Source organism: Ambystoma mexicanum, chromosome 2q (genome assembly GCF_040938575.1).
Source record: "Ambystoma mexicanum isolate Mex_15411 chromosome 2q, UKY_AmexF1_1, whole genome shotgun sequence".
Lineage (NCBI taxonomy): Eukaryota > Metazoa > Chordata > Amphibia > Caudata > Ambystomatidae > Ambystoma > Ambystoma mexicanum.
Window position 1 is genome coordinate 1,282,042,393 of NC_090924.1, and position 21,895 is coordinate 1,282,064,287.

At 46.2% G+C, this 21,895-nt stretch overlaps 1 protein-coding gene across 1 annotated transcript in view; it reads left to right on the forward strand.

Moving 5' to 3' along the window:
* The first annotated feature begins 7,284 nt into the window (after window positions 1–7,284).
* The window catches only part of BFSP2 (beaded filament structural protein 2), a 234,573-nt gene continuing 219,962 nt past the window's right edge, over window positions 7,285–21,895 (forward strand). The window contains exon 1 of the mRNA XM_069648705.1: window positions 7,285–7,929. Within this exon, the coding sequence (XP_069504806.1) occupies window positions 7,477–7,929 (453 nt within the window). The 5' untranslated portion in view covers window positions 7,285–7,476. The remainder of the gene's footprint in view (window positions 7,930–21,895) is intronic.

A 21,895-nucleotide genomic window follows, 5' to 3' on the forward strand; every position in this document is an offset into this window, starting at 1 on the left:
TGCCAGTGCCAGAAAACTACGAAAAAAGCCATAGGGATGAAAATCATGATTGATGTCGAACCCGAATGGAAGCCCAAATACCTGACTGATGAAGAAATAAGAGACTTCATGAAAACTAGCATTTATGAACCAGAAGGAACGAAGTTTTGGTATCCAAGGAGACACAGAAATTATGTGGGAAGATGGATCGACTGCAGCCCAAATGGACAATGTCAACTGATGACATGGAACAAAGACAAACACGTGAGAGCAGCAGGGAGCTTGAAGGGAGTCATAAAAATATGGACCCCAAAGAGACAGTTCAACAGACTATTGTGTGTGAACCCAGAAGATGAAGTAGATGTTAATGCAGAGGATGCAGAAAAGATGGATACCAAGGAAACAATGAAAGTGATCGATGAAACGCCCAGAGGGGGGAGTGTAGAGGAGGTCCCAAGCCTGACCCGCACTCAAATTGCCCATTTTGAAGTGGCAGGAACTTTCACGCCGAAGTATGTGACGTATGATGAGCAAATGAACCAGCAGAGAGCCGCAGTGGGGCTCTGCCTGGCACCTATCAGACAGACAGCACCTATTGAAGTACATGTACTTAAGAAACCTTGGACAGTAAGGTGCCCATTGAGAAAACCATATTGACAAGTGAAACAAACTGACGACTGTCAAAAAACAATGCCTGAAGAAGCCAAGAAAGTCCTAAAGGAAGACGAATGGTGACATCACAAGAACCCGGACTGACTCACATATAGAAGATATGACAATCTGCGCATGACGAAAAGAGACGAAACACCAGGGACATCATGAATCTAAAGTGAAATAACAATAACAATGTCAAAGGTATGAAGCTTATGCCATAAGCATGATGATGATATGCAGCCAGTTTACACGTGTACATATGCTTGGCCCAACAAGAAAGCTGAGAAAATCGTGTGGCTTGCTATGCTTAATAGTAAAATAGATTGTGGCAAGCGCCACCTATACATATCTACCTCAAAAAAGAGCATTTTATACAAGTATACATCCACTGTGCACAAGAGCAGAATCAACCAAACGTTACTAAAAGGCTGCAGGAGAGGAGCCCCTCAACACAAGAATCGAAAGCTAAAAGACAAGAAACGAAACTCAGACGCATGCAACCCGTACCAAGAAGCCAAGGTTGCATCGGCTGACATAGACGAAATATAGATACAATTTATGAAGCAAGGAGCGGAGTATCCTGTTCAAAGAAGTCAAGATAAGCAGCAGAAGGCAGATGGTGGGCAGATAGCTAAATCAAATACAAGAATTGTAGGGAAAAGGAGACGATTTCACAGTGTCTGAATCACGTGACCTGCCAACTAAGAAGAGTTGGGGCCTTCATACATACGCGCGGACTTGTGCCATGCACAGATATCTGAACTCTTCCCGACAGAGATACAGGGCCTGATTCATGGAAGTGTTTTATAATGGCGCAATCCCATAGAAAGCAGTTCCATGAATCAGGCCCACAGTCTCAAGGCCAAACCAATGAGAAATAATTGACACATGGCCATTGTGGAGGTGATTGATGATGGCAATGGTTGGGGGAAGGCTGGAAGAGCGGGCGAGCACACTGCACCTGGCCAACCTTTCTGCACGCTGCTAAGCCAGTGGAAATGTACAAGGAGGCTTGGTGCCAACCCAATCACAATGGAACAAGTAATCTAGGATCCTATAGTTTGTACAACCGATGGGACCTCATTCTTTTAGTGACATCCACAATAGCTATTCTGAAGGAAGGGCTTAGATGCCCCATCTGACACTGATTACCCAATCCTGTCACCCCGTTACCATATACAGATATAGTACCCATATTAAAGTTACCTTCCTGTAACCAATAGAATTGCATGCAACATTTTAAGCGTTACACGTCAGTGATGATGTGTTTTTAGTATAAAAGATGTTTTCTATGAAGTTCGTTGGAGTTGAAGCGAGAAGGAAGATCAAGCAACAGCTGATGTTCATGAACTCCCTGTTTTTTGTACTTGTCATTAAACGGACTCCCTTTGCCAAACCATTGAGTTGTCATTATTAATTCGATGCTAGAGTATGAATATGTATCCCCATCCATGTCACGGGTTCTGCTACAACATCTTAAAGTGCTATTGGGCAACCCCCAGCTTTATGGGCCGGTGTCATGCCCACACGGCCCCAGAAACCACAATCCTGCTCTCCCTCCAGACCCCTGTCTTCTTCCAGCTGTAAACCACATAGTGCATTACTGCAGTACCAGGGATTTACGCCCCCACCAATGTGCAGAAGAGGACATCACCTGAGGCGCCCTTGGCAGTTACATCGATTACGGCGCTCTTGGCAACTTCCATGGCACCTAACATCAGGGAATCGCGTCACTATGGCAACAACACTCGGACGTGAAATACGGCGGTCCCTGTAAAAGCAAGGTTTACGTGGTCTGTTGTCTTTGGCTCTCGCTTTTTCTTGATCTGGACACACCTCCATGCTGACGGGGTGAGGCACTGGTCACGACGCATGCATTGTCCTCACGTGACACCTTCTCCATGACAACGCCATAAAACAGCGGATGTTCGTACCGGTATTCACTTCTCAGCTGTGTTTACTCAGCGTTTGGCGCTTCCTGTTTGTTAGCTCATTGCTATTCTGTTTCTGGACCCGGACTACGTTATCTTGAACTGCCTTTTTGCCGCGCCCCTGTTCTGCTGTGTTGCTATGCCTCTGCTTTCTACGGATTATTGACCCACGGATTGGTACACGGATTGCTTCTGGATTATCCTTTTTGTACTTTTGCCTCGAACCTCTGCGCTTCGGCCTCTTGCCCTTGGAACTCACATTCCCTTGGACTTCTGTTCCACCCTGACTGTCTTCCAGAATCCTCCTTCCCCAGGTGCTTCCAGTGAACCTCTGTTTAGTCTGCCTTTTGTTACCAGGTGTCTTCCCCGGTCGCTTCAGCATGGTTCACTGAGGGAACAGGGACCCTCATCTACCATCCTTCATTACTCTTCTCCAGTTTCTTTCCTCCCTCTGTTTTGGCCAACGAACCAACCCCGCGTAGGTGCTTGCCTTTATGATTATCTCTTCTAATTGTTCACTCCACGTGGGTTGTAGTGATTATCACCTAACCTTGCTCATTCCTTTGCAGCCACCGGGAGGACCCAGTGTTCCTATTCCTGCCACCTGTGGCTCTATTAATCGAACCACGAGTTTATTTTGTATCTCGCTGTTGGATACTTAGAGACGTAGGTATTCTTACTCTACGTGATCCAGGAGTCTTGACAGCCGGTTGGGGTCCTGCTGCACAGAGGTGTTGAAGACATGCACAGGTCTTTAAGGACAGTTTGCAAAGACACGGTTATTCTATGGACCTCTGTATATTCCCCTTTCACCACTGCCAGTGGAGCTAGGGGCAGTAAATCCTCATATGATGGGATGGTAGGTAGGCAGCAGTCAGCTGAGGTAAGTCCATTCTGTGAGGTTCTTGCATGTCCTGATGGGTAACTTCCATTCCATATGACTCTTGTCCGTCCCTCTCTGAAATGTGTCCTCCTTCTGAGCAACTGTGCATTAGCACTCGGGTGGTGTGGGGTGGAGGGGGAGTTAAGGTTTAGATGGTATTGGTTTAGAGTCTCCACGCGCACCTGCAGTCGTCGCGTTCCTAAGGACTTTCCTTGACGGTTCTTTATTGTTAGTTTGAGCCTTTGCATCGCCCTTGGGTGACATTATTTGGCATTTCTGGTTCCTTTTTATGCAGAGGCTCGTTTCGCGTGTTTCCTCCTATTACAGAGCCCCTATTAGAAGCAGCAGCACTCGAGAGCAGTGCCACAGAAGCTACATCTCTCAAGGGTTCAGACTCCATTTGCGATGCCCCCTCCCCACGTGGCTGGCCAGAGAGCCGATGGTCCTTTGTGTTGGGAGGCGGCCTTCATTTCTTGTGGCATCTCACTTCCTTTGATCCCTGCGAGGAGGAATGGATGCTGCTGCAACTCCTGCGTAATGTCTTCACGAAAGAAGACAACATGCAGTTCGAGGCGACCAGTGCTTTATCCGCACTCGGGGTATTTTCGGCAGAGGTGTTTGTTGTCTTTGTGGCAGAACTGCCCTGTGGTTTTTGGAATGCAGTGGAAGCTTAGGAGGCAAAAGAATCGGGTTCGTTTCCGACCTCTTCAATGTCAGAGTAAATTGGGGGAGGAGAACGCAGGGAATTTCCATATGTGACATCCCCTTGGTTGTTCATTAGCTCAACCAGTCCCTTGCTTGCCTCCAAACTGTTCGCAACCTCCACGTTCAGCGCCCCACCTTCTATTTCTATCTCACCCCATTCACACTGGTAGTAATCACATGAGGCAGTCGTACACCGTTACTGGGGGACGTAGGTAGAGGCATATTGCGTGCCATTTCATACATCTGTTCCGCAACTGTGGAGTCTGGCCTTATTACGAAGTTGGCGGTAACCTGGCGGTGCAAATCCGGCGCCTGACTTCCCTGTGCCACCGGGACATTAGTCCCGGTAGTGCTGGAAATCAGGCGCCGGATTTCGTAAATCCCCATTCCCATACAGACTCTATGGGAGTGGGGAGCAGGCAGACTTGTAGTGTGGTGGTCCGGAAACAAGTGTCCCGGTAAGCTTACTGGCACCCTTGTTTCCAGACAGCCACACTTGTAATGAGACCCACTGGGCCTCATTATGACTCTGGCGGTAGCTGTGCCTGTAATACAGGCACGGCTGCCGCCGGAGTCGTCATATTTGCGGCACCCTGGAATGGGCAATAACAAGGGTATTACAACCCCAGCGGATCCAGTAATTGCCCATTCCAGGGCGCCGGAAAATATTCTTCCCCATTCCCACTTGAGCCCCATTGGGCTCTATGGGAATGGGGAAGGCGGGTGCACCGGCACCATGCGTGAATGCTGCCGGTGCATCCGACGTGCTCTGCTCGCGGATGCTTTTGCAGCTGCCAGGTCTGAACCGGCATGCTTACTGGTAATGTAGTTCGCGGACCGGAAAACTTGTAATGAGGCCCAGTATGTTTTGACAGACTTCGAAGAGAATACATAGTTTTAGGTCAGTGTCTAAAATGAAAATAACAGAAAAGACAATACAAGTTCTACCTGCCCTCCGCTGTCTACCTTCCGCTGAACTGCAGAACTGCTTAACACTTTTCCACACAGTTTCGCCTTCTCTGACTCATAAGATAGGGCTGGCTTGGATTTAAACATGAGATACTGATCACACTCAGCATTTAGCACCAGTGCCCTCTGCCCTTGCCTAATGGACTCAAACTTAAGTGCTCCATCAAGAATTGCACCAAGTCATTTGACAATGAAGAGCGCATTGGTAAAACACCAACTAAGATCAAACGTATAGTGTTGGCAAGGGCTGATCTCAGAAGAACCCTCTGTGCATGGGGAGCCGGATGGATCAGCAGGTCAGCATGACCTCAGTGACACTTTTCCCAGGATGCCCGCTGGGACCGAAAACCTGTCTTCATTTTGGGCCTGAATCATGGAATTTATAGCGTGGTGTAAAGTGACTTTGTACTGCCAACAAACACCCTGATTCACAGAGTGGTGCAAAGTGTATTTTTGCACTGCAAAGTGACTTTGCAGTGCAAAAACACACTTTGCACTGCTTTATGCATCTGGGCGTTTGTTGGCAGCGCAAAGTCACTTTGCACCGCACTAAACATTCCATGAATCAGACCCTAATGCACGTACGCTGCCATACATATGTAAAATGGGTTGGTATTCTCAAGTATCCTGTGGAAATTGGACTACGCTTTCATAAATTCAGCATCACAACTGGCAAACAATGCCATCTCCTAGGTTGACTTTCCTCAGAGGGCCCCTTGTGGCCAGTGTCAACAGAGAGGCCAGGGACTGAAAGTGCACGTCATCGGGTCAAGGCCCTATAATGAGTATTGTGAGGTGGAAACTTGTACAGCTGCTATCAAGAAGAGCACAGTAACTTTATTATGGAAAGGCTAGCATGAATACCACCAAAGGTAATGCATGAATACCACCAAAGTTAATGCATGAATACCACCAAAGGTGATTGGTCATTGCCACTCGAAAGTGGGTCAGCAGATAAAAGGCATGAGCAGCCGCTGAATTGAGAAGAATGGTGTCCTGCGTTGACATCACTCACTCGGGGAGCTAGTTTGTGCTGTTAGGGCTCCAGGCCTGCATCTAAACACTCAATGGGCCTCATTACGAGGTGGGCGGTAAGGGATTACCTGCACCGGAAAGGGCACCGGTGCCGGTAATCCCTTACCGCCCTACTACGAGTTCCCTTTGCAGGTCCTACCTTAGCGCCTGGTTTTTTCAGGCGTTATGGACGGGACCCGCAAAGGGACTCTAGAGCTAATAACGGTACTGCAATTTGCGGTACCGTTATTAGCGCCTTCCCCATTCCCATTGAGCCCTATGGGGGCTCAAACGGGAATGGGGAAGGGACATGGTGAATGGGGAATTACCGGTCCCGCCAACCTTGGAATGGACCGGTAATTGCTCCATTCACCAGGGCGGAGTTGGAACGAGTTTGGAGGCAGCCATGTCGCTATTAGCGCCATGGCTGCCTCCAACCTCGTAATGAGGCCCAGTTTTGCACTTTAATATTTGTTATAGATGTGTGAGATCCTCCAGCAATCAATATTCTTCCTACCAATAAGCAGAGTCCATATTTTACCCTTTGTGGCCTTTTTTTGTTGTGTGAACAGAGTTTTGGGAGAATATCACAGGGGCAACGTGCTCGCCCTGGAAGCAAGATGACACGGAGCAACACAGGTTCGATCCCTGGGTCCGCGCTTAGAAACCTCTGGGTATTAAGCGCGTTCTAAATAACCCATCATATCAGTCGGAGGCACCCCTTGAATTCAACAAAATGACCCTGCTTGAATGGCCACATCACTACATTATGGGTTTGGATTCAGGTCTTTAATGAACGTTTTTGGGGTCCCCAAAGAAATGAAATGTTTCTCACTCAGGCCATTAAAATAAAGTATAAGATGAACCCTGCGTTTCTGAGAGAATTATTTTCTGTGTAAACCTTTGCTTTAATGCTCACCTTTTCCTCAAACTGAAAATATGTCTGATCCTTTGCAAACAAAGCCACACATGGCTGCATTCCCCGGCTGCCATGAATAACTGATAAGCCACATTCTCTGAACACTTGACTGGAGCCTAATTCCCTGTCAAAGGACTCGTTTGTCTGCCTCTGACAGTACAGCAGATTGGCAATATCACGTGACGCGCACGCGGCCGATGGATTGTTCGTGAAATGGATCGCTGAGGCAGGAAAAAGCACCACACAATGCAGCGAAACCCCCATGTGACAACCAGTACTACCTCAGGGCAACGTTCTAGAAAGGCATAGCGCAGAACAAAGTGCAAATGAACACAAAACCCTGATTGAGCCTGCTCCGTCAAAGCAAGTGTGGATGCCGAGCGAGGTGGAACCAGTCTAGTGTGGCGGAGTCAGGGTCCAGGATGCCTTTACCACGGCGTAGGTCTTCGTTCTTAGGGCAACAGCCCTCGTCTTCGGCAGAAACTTCAGGGACGGCCAATCGAAGGGTTAGCATTGGCAGCGCAACAAGTACCCCCAGATCCTCTGGGGTCTATGTCGGAACAGTCCCCGCTGGTGGAATGAGTAGCTTAGGGACCCGAGTGTCCCGCCGGGCCCTTGGTATCAGCAGCGTCTTCTTACAAGGTCTGCGTAGCTCCTGCCCATCTCTGCCGGTGGCCCAGGGCCTGGAGAAAGGCAGAGGGGTGACGTTTGAGGGCCTCAATGGCTGCTTGGTGGAGTATATCGAGAAGGTGAGAGCGCTGGAACAGGTGAACCGAGAGCTGGAAGCCGACATAAGGGTTTACCTGGATAAGAAGTCTTCAAGTGTCGGCAACTGGGGATCCCTAAGAGAAAACTGGGAGGGCTGCTACCATCAAGTAAGTGCTTGTGCTTTATGACCAAATAACACAGGATGGCCATTGTTGACAAGTCCAGGTCAGCGACAGTGAGGCGGCTGTATGTGATGTAATCGCTGCAAATAACATTGACGGTGACTCAATATTTATTTCAAAGGCACTAAACACCCTCCACAACATATTTTAAGACTGGTGCAATTATATAAGCAAACTCAAGTCATAGAATATTTGGGGAAAGTGTTGGATAGTGCCTTTCAAAAGAAATATCGAATCACCCTCAATGTTATTTTCAGCGACTATATCGCTGGATACCCAGTGAGGCTTGATGTGAGGTAAAATTCAGGTGACATAGTAACAGTAGGAACAAAAAAGATCACATTCGGAATAGAAATACATTTAGATTGCCTTAGTCATCATCTTAGCCTCAATCAATCTCTTGCCTCAGTAGACAGGTATTTTCTCACGTACTCTCCTCCCATAAAAGTAAAAAAGTGAGGCCCTGGCGTGGCTAACTTCTTTCCTCTCTGATCAAGCCTCCGAGGTTCAACTTGGGTCCTTCCTCTCCTCCATCTCTATCTCTACCTGTGGTGTTCCCCAGGGGTCTAACCTCTCTCCCTGGCCAACCTATACCTGGCACTTCTTGCCCACCGCATTGCTGCGCACTGCCCCAACTTCCAGTTCTATGAGGACGATACCCAGCTCATCTTCAGGCTACCTTCTGCCCCCTCTTCTCCCTCTCTCATTTCTGACTGCTTGTTCACCATCCAGGAGTGGTGCGCCACCAATTATCTCTGCCTTGATGTCAGTAAGACTGAGATTCTTCTCATCGGATCACCTGCTCCCTGTTTTCCTTTCACTCTCTGGCCGGCCTCCCTTGGCCCTCTTCCTGCTCCCACCTGTGAGGCTAAAAACCCTGGGGTCATCTTTGACTCAACACTCTCCTTCTCTCCTCACATCTCAGATGTCTCAAAGAAGTCACACTACCAGCTGCACCTCCTCAGAGGTATTCTTCCTTTCCTCTCCTTCCCCTAGAAGCTCACTGTCTCTAGGGCTCTGGTTCTCTCTAGGCTGGACTACTGCAACAGCCTCTTTCTAAATCTGCCTGCTTCTACTCTCCGCCCTCTGCAACTCATCCAGAACAGGACTGCGAGACTTGTCCTTGGCCTCCAGCCCAGGGATCGTATCTCTCCAGGACTGAAATCTCTGCACTGGTTCCCAGTGGCTGCAAGGATTAAGTTCAAAACCCTCTACATTGTCCACAAGGCCTTCTGGGGCCTGGGTCCTCAATACCTTCAGCTCTCTCTTCCTAAATATCTTCCTTTGTGAGCTCTTCGCTCATCTGCCTCCAACACCCTCAGAATCAGTCACTTCTCCAAGCAACAAGTTGGTGGTAGATCTCTTTCCTTGGCTGGGGCCTCCCTCTGGAACATCCTCCCTGCCTCCCTAAAACTTGAGGAGAACCATCTCCGGTTCAGGAAGCACATCAAAACCTTTCTCTTTGTTTCTGCTTTCTCTCCTCCACTCCCCTGCTGACTTCCTGGCTGAATCTGAAATTGCACTGGTTACCTGGCCACCCTCTGATCTCGGGTCCAGGTCCCCTCCCCCGTCAGTAGCACACCAGCACTGCCTTCCTGGCAACCACTGCACCTAGGGACTGTTTACTGTATACCTACAGTTCCACTAGCAGCACTTGACACCTTATGTCTGCACTTACCCTTGCCCTTGACACCAGCTGACCGTACTTCACTATTGTTAGTATCCTTATCCCTTGTACTGCACTTTTTCCCCTCCCCATTCCCATGCACTTGCGCGATCTGAATGACACCTGGCCTAGTAGGATCATTGTTTGTCTTCCCTCTGTTCCCCCTCCCTTGCCTCGTCTCACCTTGAAACACTTGTCTTTAGGCGCGTTATAAATGCCATATCATATCATATCATATATCAACCTCACTAGATTTGCACTGTTCAGCACAATGAAGTGGACACTCCCTTGAATATTATTGCTCAATTATACATTGCTGTACTGTACGTATTGAGGCACTGAAGGGATAGCCGATGGGGTTGCCATGTTATGGAAGTACTCAAGACTCTACTAGTTAGGAAATCCCTCAACAGCAGGTTCTAATCCATTTTAGGTGGTCATATGCTGGAACCCACTGATCCATCAGTCCACTACGCAAACCATTTGCCCACCTCTCATGGGCATACGTCCTGTATACCTTCCACTCATCTCCCTCCCCTCATCCCACCTTCTTTATTGGAATCAATCATAATGTATGCAAGCGCCCCTCGCTCACGCACTCTGGCAACTCATCCACTGAACATCACTTTCTCTACTCGCCCCCTCCTTTACTGAAGTCTTCTTTCTCCCTCCATGATATTCAAAAATTGTATTTCATAGACAGCCTGCATAGCTAGGTATTTGTATTTGTGTATAAATATTTTTTTTTTGCTGATACAGTGCTTTCACCAAAGCACTGAACAAAATCCATGAAAACATCGCAAAACTCATGAAGCTGAAATATAAATAATCCAGAAATGTAATAGGAAGAAAGTGAAAGGAGATGAACTTTTAGCAAACAATGAGAACAAGAAAGCAAATAAGATAATGATAATAAGAAGTTGATGCCAATAAGGTATAAGGAAGTACCTGGTGTTTCATTTTTAAATGTCTTTTTTTTCTCCTACCCTAGGTCTTAGATTTGGATTTTATATTATAGTTTAATTGTTTGGGGGGAGGGTTTGGGTTTAATTATTGTTGAATTTTAGGAGGTTTCAGTTGTATATGTTGAAGTTATTGGGTGTTTACTTGTTTGATGGAAAATTTGAATACATTGGTTAAAAAAAGAATTTGATTCCAGTCTTTAGGGGTTAAGAGATGAAAGCACCGACAATGAGAATGGGCAGATAGAGGTCGAGGAACAGAAAGAAGAAACTGATGCTGAGATCTAAGAGTAGGGATCGGGCAGTAGAAAGAGATACGAGAGATACAGGACCGTGTTCCCACAGACACCTGTAGACAGCACGAAGAAAGCAAATAAGTAAACGATATTCAAAAGACAGCCGCTGAAGAGAAGAGCAGCAGATAGTGAATCTGGAGGATGGAGACGACAAAGCGGCTGAACAGAGCAATTATAGGGAGCGAAGGAGAGCCAACTGATGGGCAAGGAGTCCAAGGAGGAGGGTCAAACAGTAGTCAGGAGGAGAAAAGGTCAGAGAAGAAATTAAAGTGCAGTGGCTTGCAAAGCTGGAAAAGAACAAGATTCATGAAGATTACATAAATGAACACAAGAACGAGCAGTGTTAGCAATGTGAATATTAAAAATGTTTCAATTACCCCAACAAATGCATTCTCTCTTAAGGGTCCGTACCTCCATGAATGTTGTTCACATACCTTTTGTTCTTCAACTTCATCTTTGGCTGAGGATACTCCTTCTAATTATTCCTCATCCTCAATAATGTCTTTTCCCCTTACGTTGTCCCTACCGCAATTTCCACCTATTGCCGGTCCTCACCACCTGGGAATGTGGTTAGCCTCTTGGTTATTGTTACCCTATGAGCCATTAATTAGCCTGCACTGCATTCCCTACTTGAATCCAACTTCCATTCACGTCCATTTGTCCCGCCCTCTTCTCTCGGTCTTCAGATTGTCTCTCTACTTAGCCGCCCATTTCACCTCTCACCATCATGCTCGGTCTCTCCTCTTTGCACTCTCACCCTCACGAAACTAGGCTTCCTTCAGCAAGTCCACCTAAATTCACATATATTTTCATGAATTTTTAAATACTCTGTTTTTATTATTATTAGTATTATTATTTAATTTTTTTGATTCACTTAAGAACCTTTACAAAATTTAAACAAACATAATTCATGATTTAGCAAACGTTTAAACACGTTTAAAAACATTTAGCATTCACAGCGTTTAAAGTTATTTAAAAAAAAAAATAACATTTAAAAAAATTAAACGTATTCACCATTTCACTATTTCTGCCCACGTCACATAATAAATCAATTAACATCAGTCGTTAGTGATCATTGGTCAATGTAGTCAATGTCAGCATACGATGTACAGCTTCGGCATAACTATGGTCAAACTCTCAAGATACCCCACAGTGCACTCGAGATTTTAAATATGGCCAGGTGAACCCCCTCCGAGTCTGTGTTCAGACAGTAGTCAGACTTGATAGTGTCGTAATGCCCCACAAACTGCCCCAGCACAGTCATGTAAAGGGGCGCCCACTTTGGGCATGCATTGAAGACGTGCCTATGGGTGTCAACATTAGATTCAAGCCTACACATCCTATATATTCTATTTTATTCAGTGATTTTCATGCGGCCCCCTGCAGTGCCAGCACAGAAAGCTGATTGGTCCAGAGGCGTAATCTGAAGCTTCGTACAGCAGGGCTAGGACATTTCAATAAATATCACTGAGTCTTGAGGTATCGATGTACAATATTCTCAAGATACTTGAAGTTATGCAATGATGCTAGATGAGTATCGTTTTTTATCCAGTCCCGTTGCTGTAACTTATTCTAAAACAAGAGTTTCAGTGTTTCAAACCTTGTGCCCCGTGCAACGGCAGGATGCCAATCCATTGGGTTAAAGCATGCCTCATTAAATTTGTTGAAATCGTCCAAGTTGCTGTTGCCTGGCCGATTCGCCCCAGTTTTATCACCCAAAGTTTTCAGAATTGGGCACTTAGAATCAGTTCTCATATTGATAAAGAGTATGCCTCTTCTCATCCACACTTGGCTAGATAATGACACCGGGCCCAACTCCAAACGGAGGTGAGCCATTGGTGTTGATGGGGCAGCCTCAGGAGCATCCTTCAGAAGAGGCCCTAGAGGTGAGCCATTGGTGTGGACGGGGGCAGCCTCAGGAGCGTCCTCCAGAAGAGGCCCTCAATTATGTCCAGCCATGATAAATTGGGCAGTGTAAGGACCTCTAGACCATATCATATTGCTGGGGAAAAGCTTTGTTTGTATAGCCTTATAATCCCTTCCATAGAGTAGCCCGCAGTGTGATGTGCACATTTATTAATAGCAAATGTAAGCTGCCTGGCATTACTCTGTTTACCGGCAATAAGTGGTCTATACTCAACATCCGCTTGGAGAGGCATACCCAAATACAAATAGGTTGGAACATATTCAGTGATTTGGGTACCAGTGGCACTGCTTACTTTACTGAATGACCTTCTAGTAACGACCATCATCTGAGTTTTGGCGACGTTAATAACCAGCCCGTTTTCTTTTGCATATTCTGTGAGGGCTGTGAGCTTGTTTTTTGCTCCACATAAAGTGTGGTCCAACAAAATGGGGTCGGCTGTGTAAAGTAAACTGGTAATAGCATTGTCACCTATTTTTACAGAACAGCCTGATATGGCAAGCAAATGTGCCTGTAGATCAGCCAGGTAAAGAACAGGGGAGCCAGGACACACCCTTGCCTGACACCCCTGTTGATCCCTACAGCCAAAGACAGTACACCCTCACTTGTTAGCCTTATTCGTGCGCTACTGTTCTTACGGAGAAGTATCAAGATTGAAATCAGCCATTCCGGGCAACCGTAGTTCGAAGTTTCTGCCATAATCGCAAGTGACTTACAGTGTCAAATGCAGCACTGAAGTCCACGTATATTATGTACAAACCCTGATTTCCTTCAGTAGAGGCTTCCTTAATCAGAGAATCCATAACTCTAATGTTATGTGCTGTTGCCGAACCTGGTCGGAAACCTGTCTGGGTACAGTGTAGTATACTATTATCATCTACCCAATGCTTCAGGGTTTGCAATACAAAATTACAGAAAAGTTTCCCAGGGGCATCGAGCAGAGAAAGAAGCCTGTCGTTTTCTCTCATTTATATACTGGTAGCAAAATCGCCCGCTGTCATAAAGCAGGAACTCTCCTCTCCACACACACCTTATCAAACAGCAGTTTTAACAACATAGTTCAACACTGCATTAAACACACCACTTGGGCCTGGCGCCCGAGAGGCCTTCAAACCCACAATGGCATCACGTATGTCCATCCAGCTAGGATGTAGAGACCATGGCACAGATGCTATTTCTCCTATATCTGTCTCCCCTACAGCAGCATAATTGGAACCCATAAAAAGAACCCATTCGGGCTCTGCTATGGGGTTAACCACGGCATGCCTGGGACAATATTTGCCAAATAGGTCTAATTTGGACTGTACAGAGAACAGAACACATTTGCTGCCATTTCGCATTTAGCTCGGAGTGCCTCATTCTCCAGAGCCATTTCTTGTAATCACTTTGTCTGTGCCTGACTCGTGCCTCATACTCTGTTTTGCGCAGTAGGTTTATACCCTTGGCTTCAACGAATCAATATATATGCACTATTCGCTGATCGTATTTAGCCCATACAAGACAGCTCTCTCATTTTAACTTCAATCTACTGTGAACATCACTCTGATGACCCTCGAGATCCACTCCATGCTTCATGAAACTACATAGATATGATGGGTTGGTATTTCACTAAAAAGTTCGACATTTTCCAATCCAGACACAATATTGAAGACCATTATGATCACTATATTTATTTATTTTAATTTTTATATATGGCGCCACACACCCGAAGGTCTCAGAGCGCCCGATTAAATGCAATCATTATTTGACATCAATGTTCCCTGTTCTAGAGTGGGTCCTGCACGACAAAGGAGTACAGGTCGCATGCACAGTCGCTTCCAACGAGCGCAAAAGCACAACCCCCTGCTACCCTGCCAAGGCAGGCACGCTTGCGTCAGCCACTGGCGTAGCGGGGGTCCCACTGCCCCAGCAGTGTGGGAGGGCACAGCACATTGTATTGTAGTGTATTGTATTTTATTTATATAGCGCGCCTAGCCCTCAGGTATCTGGGCACATTTCTTGTGGTTACAAATTTACACAGTTACAAAAAGAATATTTGTACATACTTTGACATTTGCATGATAAAATTTACATTTATACAGATATGTAAATTGCAGGGTAAAACATGGTAAGAATAAAATAAAAGCACATATAGAAGGGGAAGCTGAGACAGTGAAGGAAGTTAGTTTTCGTTCATGATGAGCCATGCTTTGGCGGCATTATGGAATTTATGGTAGGAAGGTTCCAGTCAGACACTGGAGGGAAAGGCCTGCTAGAACAGGGAAGCTTCTACCACCTGCCTTTTGTAGTTTGAACCTAAGTATTAGAGTGAGATGATCTGGTCTTTCGGTCCGATGTGTCAAGTTTGAATTTGTCGCAAAGGTACATGGGTGCTTGATTGTGTAAACATTTGTATGTGAGTGAAAGGGCCGTGAATTTGATTCTTTGGTCAATTGAAAGCCATCAAGTCTCAACTCTGAGATGTGGAGTTTTCTCGGGAGTTTGGTTGCTGCTCTGAGTGCATTATTTTGATATATTTGCAGTCTTCTTAGGTTCTGTTGGTTAGTGCCTAAATATAAGGCATTGCAATAGTCTAGTTGAGTTAGTACACGAGCCCTAGCTAGAGTAATACAGTTGTCAGAAGTCAGAAACTGTCTGCAGGCATTTATGAGCTTGCAGGTTTATGCAGTGGTGGACGCAGTAGCATTGATTTGTCTTCCTAAAGAGAGGGTCGAGTCGATGTACATGCCTAACGTTTTGACATCCTTCGAGACCTTAATGTTGTTGCCATCAATGTTGAAAGTGTTAAACTTGATGTCAAGTCTATTAAGTCTAGCTTGGGTTCCTACAAGGAGTAACTCAGTCTTGTCGTCGTATAGGCAAAGTCCATGTTGTGCCATCCAGGCTTGGATGATGCTGTATATGTCATTAAGTTGTTTGGAGTCTATTGCATAATTCCCTGTGATGGGGATAAGAATTTGGGTGTCGTCAGCGTAGTTCGTATAAGAGATACCCATATGGTCTAAGTCATCAAATAGAGGCTTTGTAAATATATTATAAAGCATAGGGGAGACACAAGAGCCTTGTGGGACCCCGCAGGTGACTGTGGCAGGTGAGGCGGAAGCCGCCAGTGCAAACACTCTAGTAGTTATGTTATTGAGGAATGACTGTATACAGGTGGTCGCATCATAGGAAAAGTGGGCTGCTGAGGAGAGATGGCTACAGAGGGTTTTGTGGTCCACAAGGTTGAAGGCAGCTGACAGATCTAGTAAAAGAAGGAGGGCAAGGGGGCCTTTATCTTTATGGTTTCAATTTGGGTTAAGGGCTGTTTCAGTGCCATGCCTAAGCCGGAAGCCAGATTGACGTAACCCTAGTAAGTATTTGCTTTCCAGATGATGCTGGATCTGCAGGTAAGCTGCTCCGTCAATAATTTTAAGAAGGAAAGGCACTGTGGTGATTGGTCTGTAGTTGGTCAGGGTATTTGGGTCGAGGGACGGTTTCTTAAGGAGGGGCATGACCCAGGCGTCCTTAAGGTTGGTTGGTACTGTATTTGTATTAAATGAGGCATTTATTAATGAGGTAATGAACGTTGCAAGCTCCTTTTCTGTTTCTTTTATGCTAAATGCTGGACAGACGTCACCCATGCATCTGGAAGGTTTTAGGCTTAATATTATTTACTCACATCAAATTCCTTAATGCAAAGGGAGGAGAATTTGAACAGGTCAATTTGATCTGGTAGAGGAGTTTGGGTTTTCGGTTGGGGAAGGTTGCTGATAAGGTTATTTTTTTTTGTCTCAATTTTCTTTTGTAGGGGCTCAATCTTGTCAGACAACGCTTTTTGAATGTTATGACACCAAGTAGTGTCCTTAGAGCATGAAGTAGGTGGAGCCATGGGTGATTCTAGCTCTCTAGGTATGTTAAATAATTCCTTGGTGTTAGATTTGGCCTTATGGATCCGGTCATTATAGGAGTCACATTTTGCTAAGAAGATCGCAGACATGTATGTAGCCGAGGCTGTTCGGAAGATTTCATTGTTGGAGATTGAGGGGAGGTTTTTCCATGTGTTTTCTGCAGTTCTTTTATTTTTACACAAGGTTCTTAGGTGAGAGGTAAACCATGTATTTAAGTGGGAACAGGGTTTGGCTTGGCACAATTTCTGTGGTGCTATCTTATTGACGGTGTCCTGTATAGTTGCATTATAAGGTCAACAAGATGAGGAGGGTCATCTTTGTACTCACTGGCAGTGGAGGAGTTCATGAGGGGTTGAAGAAGTGGGAGTAGCTTGTGAGCTGTTTATTTCGCATATTTCTGGCTGGTTTGGGAGGAGCAAGTAATTCATCAGGGTTCAGGATAGTGTTCTTTTGTAGGGTGAAGAGGATGGCATGATGAACTGTCCAGGCGCAAGGCTGGTTAGATAGGATGTTAATATTGCAGTTTGATTCTGCGATCCAATCTGTCTGCCTTTGATGTGAGTACGTTGTGAGAGCCGTTGAGTGAGGCCAAATTCAGTGATACTGTTGCTGATAGCTAGTGCATTGACTTCTTTAGTGTCATATAGCCCTAAGTTAATGTTTCCTAGGAGTAGGATTTGTGAACCAGGTTTGGAGTTGTTTGTGAGGAGTAGCGATATGTCTTCCTCAAAGGAGGATAGCAGGACAGGCGGTTTGTAAATCACGTGAGCTGTTATAGTTTGTGTGGGCAACTAGGGTAATTTGATTGAGAGTAGTTCTGCGGAAGGGAACGTTTGGCTAGGGACCTGCATGAGGCCTAAGGAAGTTATGACGATGAAGGTGCCTGATAATAGTACATTAGTCTGGGATAGCTAGTGAGAGCAGTGGCCCAGATGTAGGTTGGAGCCACGTCTCCGTGGTAGCTAGGAAGTCGAGGTTGTTAGTCGTTATGAGGTCATTAATATCAAACGCATGGGACGCATGGGCTGTTAATGATCTAGCATTGATGAGGCCTCCTTTGATGGTAGAGGTGTTGTTCTCAGATTGCAGTTTAGGGACTTTGCTATTTTTGCCAGGAGAGCTCATTTTAGGAGCTGAATTGGAGGTGGTGCTGGCCTTTTTCTTGACAGTTTCTAGATTAAGTGTGGTTTGGGGGGGCTGCAGGTCGCTTGGTGGCATCCTTTAGGGAGCCTATGACCAAGTCTCAAATTCCTAATTGCAGAAGAGCAAGGTAGGTTTGGTGTAGATTTGAGGGCATGTAGGTTTATCCATTGGTCAGGCGTTAGTCTGTGTGCAGTCAAAGTCATAGCATTAGTGATGTGCTGGTCAAAGTCAGGTAGGAAATGAGTGGGGTTGATGCTGTCTGAGCAAGGCAGTATAGTGGCCATAGACAAGGAGCCGCTATGTTTTGTTTCTGGGGAATGGGTAAACTATTGCATATATTTGACTGGTCAGTGTGCCATATTGCTATATGCAAGGTCTCCCATAGTCTTTAGGAAATGCACAACCAGGTTAGTTAGTAAACTAATATGGTTAACCAAGGTTGTATCATGCATAGTTGGTTGGCAGGTGGGCTATAGGTCTAAACAGTTAGGGTGTTAGGTGACAAGAAGTCTATACAGTTAGGCAACTCGGTAGGTATACTACAAATTGTGCAGGATGGTTCAGACTAAACAGTTGGGCTGCTAGGTGACTAAACGTCTATACAGTTATACAGGATGGTTCAGACTAAACAGTTGGGCTGCTAGGTGACTAAAAGTCTATACAGTTAGGCAACTCGTTAGGTATAATGCAAATTATACAGGATGGTTTAGTTAAAACAACATTTCCAGCATTACAAGTATTTACAAGCGTAACCATATTACGATGTGGGTAAGAATACATTCGGCCAGGCTGGTAGACTGATGAGGAGCAATTTTATTGGCCAGACATGTCCTGGGAGGGGGCCCCACAGACAAAAAAAAAAGCAAAAAAATGTTTTAAAAATGAAGAAGCAGAAAAATATAAATAGTTTCTTTTTGAAGTCAATCTGTCTTCATAAAGAAATTATTTCTGTTCCAGTTTGGTCCTTTACCGGAAATCATTTCTTTATGAAGTCAGGGTGACTTCAAAAAGAAACCATTTCTTTTTAGAGTAATGGGGCTCCCCTCCACTCCATGACACAGGGGCCTCCAGATCCTCTGCAGATAACAGGAACAAGCACTCCTGGCTGCTGCAGGGAGCTGAAAGTCGTATTCCCTGGACCAATGGATTAACAGTAAGAATATGATGAAAGGGTGCACACTCAAATGTATGGGTGACTGGGTGTGCTTGTGTGAGTGTATGGTGAAAAGGTGCACACTTAAATGTATGGGTGGCTGTGTCCTGTTCAGTCCGGCAACAGCTTTGTGGGTCAGCCAGGTCGAGTCAACATAGCTCAAAATGTCAGGGGTTGGGAGAGGATTGAAGCCCAGTCAGATCAATGGTGTTTGCCACTGCTTGTTTTTAAGGCCATGATTACTTATTGGTAATCTTCACTCATAACCCCATTTTTCCTCATCACAGTTTGCCTCATATACAAGTACTGGGATGAGGTAGCGGGACATTGAGATAATGCCTGGCTTAGTTACCTGTAATCTTCATTACTCCCAGGCCCACTCCTCCTCGTAAACTAGGGAGCGTGGACAGACAGACCCTTTTTGAACAGTAGTAAAGATCTGCAATTGAGGCCAGGTGCCTCATACGTTAGCACTGGGACAAGGAAGAGGGACGTGGATGTAATTCTGGGCCAATGTGCTATTTTGGGGGTTGGGGCAGGGGGTTGGAGGGAGAGGGGATGTGTGGGGGGTGGGGATTGTGTGTTAAATTGTAATGCTAATCCATCTCCAGGATAAGCAGGCATTATATGTGGTATTAGTAGTTAGAGAGGCATTTTGGTGCAGCCAGTCTAGTCATTTGTTAGTTTGGCTTGACTTTTTTTAACTGGGCATCTCTGATAAAGCGTTCCTGCTAAGTGTAATTTCCTAGCTAACATTTGGGTGCTGCCAGTCTAGTCATTTCTTACTGTGGCATTGTTTATTTTTCAGGGCATCTTTGATAGAACAACCATGATAAGTGTTATTACTTCGACTGGCATTTTGGTGCAGTTTTTGTGCTACACCACAAGCATCAGCATTGGCCTGTGAGACCCGAAGAAGGATTGATCCGCCGGTCCACTGCTCCCAACGGAGAGTCGTTTTTGTTTCCACGTACCATGTGTTAAGGAAGGGACTTGTCTAAAGTGTTGCTGAAGTGCTGGCGAGATTACTGGTGGATGTTAAGACGGATTTCTGAACTCTGTCCTGGCGGCGCAGAAGTTCAGAAGGCCAACCTAATTATTTGGAACAGGGTAACCTCTGGACAAGCCAGACCAATCAGGGTAGCGATCGCGGCGGTCAAGACTAGGTCTCAAGAGGGGTGAGGGTGACTGAATGCCCGCAATGAGCACACGAAGCAAGGACACTTACACACTACTCCAAACAGGTGTTGTATTAAAAATATATACACATTTATTCCAAGGCCTTTAAAACAATGACCGTAGCGAGAAATCACAATACAACTCTAGTAAACCAACACATACCAAACCAATACAATATATATACAAATACAAACGAGTCTAAAGCGTTAGATGCACAAAATGTGTAGTCCACCTAGAAGGGAAGGAAAACAGGTAGTGCGAAATAATGCTTAGACCCAGTCCGCCTTCAGAGGCACCTAACTAAAAGGAAGTCCGAGCCCTACGAAGAGTGGAGCCTTGTGCTCAAAAGTACCTGCACACGCTGGTGCCAACGGGCAAAAAGGGGAGTCTCTTCGAGGGAATCAGGCAGTTCAGTTTAGTGCACAAATGAAGAAGAACAGAGTTCCGCGACTCAAGCGCAGCCTCCACTGTGGGCAGAAGCAGAGCGTGAGTACGGAAAGGCGTGCTGTTTTGACACAGCGGGGAAAAGCTATGGGCTCCTGCAGGAGGGCGACCAGTTCCTAGCTATGCTACTCACCGGTCCCCGATGCAAGCAGACCCAGGCTTCTCCGCGTCAGTTTCAGTCGCTGGCAGGTTCAGGAGAGCAGGGGACGTCTCGTCGTCGTGTAGATTCTGCAGCAGCAGAGTTGAGTTAAAGATGTCCCAAACGAAGTGAACCCGCACAGTTTGTTACCACAGCAGGGCAACGGAGTGGCCGTGTGTATCTCAGCCAAATGTACACTACTCACTTCCGACCTGGGAACGCCAAGTGTACGAATCGTATGAGAGTGACAAGGACTAGAAATACAACACAACCTGGCGGCGGTTACAGAGCAAGACTCCTGTGTAGGCTGGTCAGTCTGCTGGATGGCCCAGAGACACTTCCGAAGGCTTACGTGCAGGAGATGGTGAAGATGCCGAGAATAGCTGTCCCCGCAATTCCAAGGGTCGAAGTACCAGTACAGGCCTTCTGGTTCGATCAGAGGTAAAAAGGGTTTCACAAGGCGACAGCAGTGCAGAGGAGCAGTCCTTCAGCGAGTCACCAGCGATTCCTCGGTTCAGCCTTGTGGTTGCAGGATACTTGGCTCCTGTATTCCTTCGTTTGTGAGAACTCAGGAGATCGACATGGTAGTGGCGTTTCCAGCCCCCTCTTATCCACGGTTCCCTTCGTGCCAAAACGGAGGGGACCCAATGGGAGATCCGCTCATCAACACTCACACCATACGTGGACCTATCACGGACCACGGTGGTCCCAAGCATTCACACCACCCTAGACTCTCTGGCACCCAGGATGTGTATTGGGACCAGACATCCCAGCCCACATCCTGGAGGCACACACAAGGCCTGTAGAAGCCCGCAAAAGCATCCGTGTTTCGCGGGAAAGTACATGCCCAAATAAGGAAGGCCCCGGGTCGGCTCGACCTGGGGAAGGTGAAGGGAGCAAGACAGTCAGCGGACAGGACAAAGGAGCCTCGTGGTCTGGCCATTTTGGGAGCCAGGCCACCATTTTGGGCTAAGCGCGAGAAACATGCTTAAAACGCCAAAAGGAGCTCAAAACACAAGAAACGATCGCTGCCACCATTCCCGTCCGTGATTCACTTGCACCGATCAGTTACAATCCAAAAAGAGTATCTAGGGCTTGTAGAAGGCTAGAGACCCAAGAGAGCAGTAACTTAGCTTACAGTGCCCTCTTGTGTCA